At 49.9% G+C, this 7,448-nt stretch overlaps 1 protein-coding gene across 1 annotated transcript in view; it reads left to right on the plus strand.

Annotated features, from left to right (window-relative positions):
• Stk32c (serine/threonine kinase 32C) overlaps positions 1-7,193 on the plus strand; it is a 77,017-nt gene extending 69,824 nt beyond the window's left edge. Inside the window, exons 11-12 of the mRNA XM_005064260.4 lie at positions 5,531-5,598; positions 6,468-7,193. Of these exons, the coding sequence (XP_005064317.1) occupies positions 5,531-5,598; positions 6,468-6,612 (213 nt within the window). The 3' untranslated portion in view covers positions 6,613-7,193. The remainder of the gene's footprint in view (positions 1-5,530; positions 5,599-6,467) is intronic.
• Positions 7,194-7,448: the final 255 nt, after the last annotated feature.

Below are 7,448 nucleotides of genomic sequence, written 5' to 3' on the forward strand. Positions count from 1 at the left end.
GTTCAGTGGGTAGAGTTGCTTGCTGCCAAGCCCGATGACCTGAGTTTGAGTCCTGAAACCCACACGGTGGAGGGAGAGAACTGGTTTTTGAAGGTTGTCCTTTGACCTTCATGCACACACTATGACATATGTGTGCACGCATGCACAAAAATCAATGTAAAAGTATTCCCAGTAGTTGTAGTAGAATCTGCAATATGCCTTCAGCGAATTAAAATTTGCCTTCGAATAACGTCATTTCATCCAAGCAGGAGAATGTTCTCACAGGAAGGAGCCCCTTCCTGTCCGCACTGCTCACCATGTGCTGTGCCCCGCCGTTTGCTCAGTGCAGAACCCAGGTGGGGAGAGTCTGTAGTCTGTATTAACTGTGAACCCTCGCCAACATTTCTCAGCCCTTTCCCTCCCCTCTGGTGAAGTGTCAAGGCTAGCGGAGTTTGCACTTAGAAAATTCTACTCCCCAGTACAGTGGGGTTTCCCCGGACACCAATTTCTACTTCCACAGGGGAGGGTGTGTTCCACCTGACAGCTCTTCTTCTAGACCTAAGTGGGGAACCTTTCTGGGTTCTCCATGAATACTTGTTGGCTTCCTAGAATGAAGCCCACAAAGGAATGGTGAGTGGTACCCTGGGAATACAGCCTCAGGGCCTTCAGGAAGTGATCCTACAGCTCTTGATCCACTAGTTTCAGCTCCAGGGAAGCCCTTTTCATCGGGGTCTCTATTGTCTTCTGTAGATTTGGGGGCACTGTGACCCTCTGTCTTCAGCTCTGACAGGTCCAAGAAAAGCCACCGATCTCCAGCGCATTGGCTTTTTTTTTCTGGTTGAAAGAATGGACTTGGCAACATGGAAGCTGTTTACAGAGCAGACCCCAATGCAGAAGTCTTTATGGTTTTTGTTTCCTTTTAAGAGTTATTTCTCTACACTTTGGTGCAAATGCTTTTCAGATGGAGACTGTCATGTGCTTGCTTCTCTTGCCAGACAGCCTTTTCTCTGTGGGTGTGTCATCTGCAGCTGGAGTCTTTGATGCCTGGCTGCTGGGAGCTCACTGCTTATATATTGTGTAGGGGAGAGTCACTGAGCCTGTAGTCGTGAGGATTTTGCTTGTGTGTTTGATAGCTCCAGGGCTCATATTTATGTCTATGATCCACTTGGAGCGGATTTTTATGTGTGGCGTCAGGGGAGGGTCCTCCTCTATTTTTTGTGTGTGGATATCAGATGATTGCAGACATATGTTGAGAAGCCTATTCTTCTCCCACGGAACTTCTTGGCACCATTTTCAAAAATCAATCTGACCATAAATAGCAGGGTTTATTTGTGGATTAATTTCTACCCCATTGATCTGTCCTCATCCAGCACCTGCTGTCTCCATTACTGTCACTTGGAAGTCAATGCTGAAACCAGAAATTGTGACTCTTCCCACTTTGTTCTTTTTGTTCAAGATTATCGTGCTGGTCTAGGTCTGCTGCTGCATTTCTAGTGAATTCTGAACAGTTTAGGAACAGTACCCAAGCTCCTCAACACAGCTGTTTGCAGCAGGGTTAGGGGTTGGACCTGGTCTCCATTTCCCAGGCTGTTTGTCAGCATGGGCGACATTTGGAGTCTAGTGCTGAGTTTGAGCATTTATTCAGTCTTGCTGATGTCTGCCCAACCTGAGGATTCATGTGCATATATGTATACATGCATACATACATACATACATATGTATCCATCCATACATACATACATACATACATACATACATACATACATACATATATACATACAAACATAGGAGCCATTAAGGAAGCATGCCTGGGAGCAGTCACTAAGGCTCCACTCCTCAGCCTGAGCCAGCAACGGTGCAGACATGACCAGCTCCAAAGGAGTCACACTTTCACGTTCCTGCACCTAACCCAGGCTTTGATGGCTCTATGCGAATTGGCAAGGGCTCCAACAATCCACCATAGTCCACTGGAGAAGAACCAAATATGGATGCTCAGCATGGAGGCCCAGTAGAAGCAGCACAGGAAGACACTCCAGGAGCCCTCCTGAGAACGGCACTTGGAATACTCAAGAGGAGAGTCTGTAGGAGAGACGCTCATGGAGCCCCTCTTATTAGAGGTTCTTGCAGGGGCTCCTGAGGCCACTGGGCACTTGTTTTTCTAGGAATGTGTCAATGCGGAGATTAGTGGACAGATCACCGCCCCTGCTGTGGTGCTGCCCCCATGGCCAGGCCACGGCTAATACTTGTTATTTTTACCACTACCTCAGATTTGGTTCCTTCCCATCTTCACGACACACCTCTGCCAACCTCAGCATTTTTGTTGGATGAATCCTGTCTAAGGCAATGACTCATTCAGACCTTCATCTCAGAGGGGCCTGAGCCTATGCCTGCGTCTACCTTCTCAGACTAGAATTTTGTGTCTGTCTGCTTACCATCAGCGAGTACCCTGAGGGATGCAGTTTAGGCCCATCTAGGAGTCTCTTCTTGGCGATTAAAGTCAGATCCTCTGTTGGAGTGGAGGCCCAGAGGGTGGCCACAGTGGTGGGGCAGAATGCTGGGTGTGTGATATCTCCTGCAGAGGCTGCAAAGATCTGAAGCTCTTCCGAGTCCCTTCAAGCCTTCAGCCAAGTACTGATTGGTCTGTACCTGCAGTAGTTACAAAGAGAGGAGACCCCCAACTCGGAAACAGAGCCACAAGGAAAGATCAAACAGCATGTGGCCAGGTGCACAAGTGTTGTTCCGACCCTCGACAGGGCATCAAGAGGGGTTCTGTGGGACACTCTACAGCAATGAGGAAAACCAGCTGCCTCCAACAGGTGAAGAAACAGGCCAGGGTCTGTGCCATTTTCCCAGTAGGAAGAGATGTGAGGTATAGACACTCATCCTTGACCCTGGAAGGCTGTTTCCAGGGGACCTTTGTTCTTACAGAATGACTTGTGAGCAGAATGGGAAATTTATGAGACACTATAATGCAAAGACAGAGGTGAAGATAAACATCTCTGGCTGTGGCTCTTTTTGGTCACTTCAGCCTGCCAAGCTTCTTGGTGATTGTGTAGGCTGGTTGGGCTAGCAGTGGGGTACAATTGGTCTAGGGGTATTTATTACAGCATCTACCTTTTAATGTGTTCTGGGGCAGCACACACACGTGTAGGTATGTGGGCACATGTTGTATAGGAAGGGGACAGAATTTGATGTCCTGTATCTTTGTCGCTCCCTTAACTTTATTTCCTGAGTTATGATCTCTTGATGAGCCCAGAGCTCACTGGTGCAGCTAGTCCATCTAGCCAGCCTGCCTTGGCAATCCCCTGCCTCTACCTCCAGAGCACTGGGGTTACAGGTGGACTGCCACGCCTACCTGTCTTTTTATGTGGGCTCTGGGAATCAGAATCCTTGTCCTCATGCTGGTTGTCCCAGAACTCACTCTGTAGACCAGGCTGGCCTCAAATTCACAGAGATCCGCCTGCCTCTGCTTCCTGGCACTGCAATGTTTTATACACTAAGCCCAAGCCCTAGTGGGAGCCTTTGAGGTGCAGCCTCAATGCCCCTTAGGGTTCAGAGAGGATGCTTTGGCAAGTGAGGGACTTAGAAATTCTGAAGGCAAATGAATTCTCCACACATGCTTTTCCGAATCAGTTTCTTTATTCTTCTGCCATTATTCTAATTCTCCTGTCCTACTTCTAACTTCTCCTAGCTTCTTCTTCTATTCTAAAAATCTTCTTCAGAAGCCTTGAAGTGATAAAGAAATTACAAGAGTTGTTGCTCATTGGTCAAAAGCACATTCCTAGAGTAAGCGATAGGGAGTAAAGTCATTGCCATGGCAATATAAGGCCCCAAGGCCATAGGAGCAAGACTGTGATAAGATGGGGGGCACAGTGCCCAGTGACAACTTTGAGACACAGGTTCATTGCTAACAGACTTGGCAAGCAAAGAACCAGCATGCCCTTCCTAGGGTGCTCTGCACAGCAACAAGGCCAGATGTCTGCAACTCCGACTTTGTGCAAGCCGTGAGGTTTTAAACTTACGCTCTATTTACCAAAAAAACAAAACAAAAAAAACTTTAGTCTAGTTTGAACTTGCTCTGAGGTGAAAGTGAACTAACTTTATGTAGTAGTCTGAGCAAAAGAATAAGGCAGGCTTTTAAGTGTCCACAGTCCTAGATTCAGCTATGACGCATGTCCCAGTATATATTCTATGTATCAAAATCATACAGCCAAATGAAAAGTGATCTTCCTGACTACCCACAGATATGTGTGCCCGTAGATGGAATATTTTCATGAGATAAACACACAAGCAGTGAGAAAACACCCAAAGCCATTCTTAGGGAAAAAATGAAGTTCTTAGGGAAGAAATGAAGTGACTCATGAGAGAAATGACAGCCAGGAACAACTGGTTTCCACAGCCAGTGACTCCATGGCCTTGCAACAGCTGTTGTAGGGGGCTTTGTCAGGGACCATGAGAGATACAGCAGGTGATAACTAGTGTTCAACAGGATGACAGGCCAGATGAGTGGTTCTCTGATGGGGAGCCTCACCTGGCAAGGCCTGTGACCTAACTGCCCCCCAGAGGACCTAACCCCTCCAGGTAAAGGATTTTAGGACTGATATTGGATCTGAAAAGCAAGTATGTAACTGTGTTGCCTGTCCCAAGCATCTGGTAGCCTTTGCCTATCTAATCCTGATCTCTCTGACCAACAAGAGCCCCAGGCTCTCTCTGTAGCTATCACCACGGGCTCCTCCTGAATCAGTGTGCCTCTGGGGCTTCAGGCTCTTGGATATGCCAACACCACCATGGACAGAAGGGGCTGGGTTCTAGCAGAATCTCCCATCCCAGCACCCCTCCCCAGCTCATGGCTTACCACCTTGTGGTAGAACATAGCTGTCTTGCAGGTCCTTTGATTTTTCATCTTCAGCCTACCCATGCATGTGTTTTCACTTCTCAGCACTCTTCCAAGAAGATCTGGAATCCTCCCTTGAGCCCTATAACCAGGTTTCCAAAAGCTGTCCTGTAGTGTTTTGAAACCCAACCTGGGTGCTCATACCAGAAAACTGATTCCAAGCCAGGGGAGAACATGTCTTGCAGACAGCACTCTTTAACCTCTTATTTTGACTTAACAACCCATCCACAACCCTAAAGCCCACTCCCAGGCTGTTGTCCTGGTCCTCAATGGTGCCCATTAGCTGTGCCCTATAGCTCCCCAGAGTCCATTACCTCTGAGCCTGGGAGACACAAATAAGGTTCTGATGGAGGATAGTAGGTGGCGGCAGCTACTGAGAAGTAATGTGCATTTAGACTCCCTACCAGATTCTCTGGGAAGGGACACAGACCAGGGGCCAGGTGTAAATTCACTGAGTACGGGAGAGTTGAGGAAGCTGTCTTTCCTCTGTCATGTCTGCCACAGCCGGTCTTGGTGAGTCTGCTCTCGGGTGTAGGAGATGGGCCTCTGCAGAGCAGAGCTCCTTGGAAGCCAGAAGTTTCCTTCCTGGAACACAGGAGTGCTTGGGGTTGCCCATGGCTTCAGGCACAAGTCACTAGACAGCCTTTCTGTCCACAGGAGAACGACTACCTGCAAGACTGCCTGGATGCCATCCAGCAAGACTTTGTGATTTTTAACAGAGAAAAGTGAGTGTATCTGTGGGAGGGACCGTAGAGGGGAACAGGGGTTACACAGCGCAGATGCCCCAGCAGCTTTGTGGCCTCTTTTCAGGCCCCTGCAGGGGCTCCTTGGGGATCTTCTAGGTGAACTTAGACTCAGGAGTTAGAATCTCAGTGACACACTTGGCTCAGAGCAGAACCAGTCACCTCCTGGTGGCCCCTTCAGTCACACCTGCCTCTTGATCATTCCCTCAGAAAAGCTTCCCTGGGTGTCCAGCACCAAGGGCAAAGGCAGGGCACAGGTGCCTGACAGGGCAAGACAGGTCACAGACAGCTAACACATGCCTCAGTGGAGAGAGCCTGGTATAGTGGGACCTGAGAGGGGTCAACGCTCTCCCTGCCTGGCAATCAGGGAGGTCTTCCGGGAGGCAGTGGCTCTGTCCTCGGCTGGACAGGATGCACAGAGCAATGTGGGTCTGGTTGAGGACACTGGCCCCATCCTGTGGTTAGAAGACAGCACGAATCATGGGCTTGTCCATGCTCTTTGAAACGTTCCAATGCTGCCCACTGAAACAGCTTCTGAATAGCTGAGATGCAAGCCCGTGGCTCCCAGCCTCATGGCTCTGTGGTCATCAGCGGAGGGCTGAGCCTCGCATACCTCTAATGGCCTCAGCATCCATGTCCACTTTCCCGTTCCCTGTGTTCCCAGCATGTGCCAAATAGGGCTTCCAACAAGGGACCTTCTTGAGATCCCACACCACATCCCTGAAGGACACATCCCATGGGGCCTAGGAAAAGCCATTTATTCTACGTCAGTGGGTCCTGAGGATGCTAGTGAGGCTGTGCCCTTTGGTGGGCTACACAGATTCGCTTGTGTGTTGCCTCCCCCACCCCAGGCTGAAGAGGAGCCAGGAACTCATGAACGAGCCTCTCCCATGCCCTGAGACTCCAGACATGACAGATTCCACTGCAGACAGTGAGACAGAGCCCACAGCCCTGCCCATTTGTGGCTCCATCTGCCCCTCATCTGGGAGCAGCTAGGTCATCTGGACTGTGTCCAAGGGCAGTTCTCTCTCAGGCTGCTTTGAAGACTCAGAACGGCCAGGAGGAGGCAGCAGCGGAGCAGAGGCCTGACCGCCCAGCCTGCCGGTGAGGCTGTCAGTATGGTGAAGCTGCTGGGAGCCATGGGTGCCCGTCGAGAGTGGTGGTTGGGCAAAGAGGGCCCTCGGTCCCTAGACCATGGTTACTTGCAATATAGAGGGAGTCCTGCAGTCATCACGATGGCTGGCCCCTCTAACTGCAGGCTGGCAGATTACAGGTGGCCAGAGAGGTACACTGGGGCAGGAGCCCTTGGCTTTCTGGACCCTTTTGGAATTGGCTGTACATAGCCTTGTGGCCAGTCTTTGCTGTGGCCTGACCAGAAGGTCCTTGAGCTTGCTGCTCAAGGCTGTGGGGGATGGGAGCAGGCCTCGCTGATTCTGATACGTTATTGAGGGTAGGGGTTGGGGGAGGGAGTGGGTGGGATGGCAAATAACGTTTTTTTCTAGAGATACACACTGCTCTGGCAATTTCTGCAATTTGTGTATAGTTTTCACCTCTGAGAATTACAGTCTAAGAACTGCTGTGTCGCCTGCCCTGTATGTTCTCTGCCTGTGGAGTGATGCCATCCATTGCCTGCAGTCTTCCATGGAGAAAGTCTATTGAACTGGGGCAGCTAGGTAGAGGGTGCCACAGGACAGCGGTGTTGTGGCAGCTACCACAGCATTGATGAGAGAAACTGGAAGTGGGCTGCTGAGAGCAACTTCAAGGTTCAAACTAAGTGATTCTGTTGTCAGAGGGGCACTGTGACTAGCTGACCACACTGGCCTCTCCTGCTG

The sequence above is a fragment of the Mesocricetus auratus genome, unplaced genomic scaffold (genome assembly GCF_017639785.1).
Source record: "Mesocricetus auratus isolate SY011 unplaced genomic scaffold, BCM_Maur_2.0 Super-Scaffold_4256, whole genome shotgun sequence".
Taxonomy (NCBI): domain Eukaryota; kingdom Metazoa; phylum Chordata; class Mammalia; order Rodentia; family Cricetidae; genus Mesocricetus; species Mesocricetus auratus.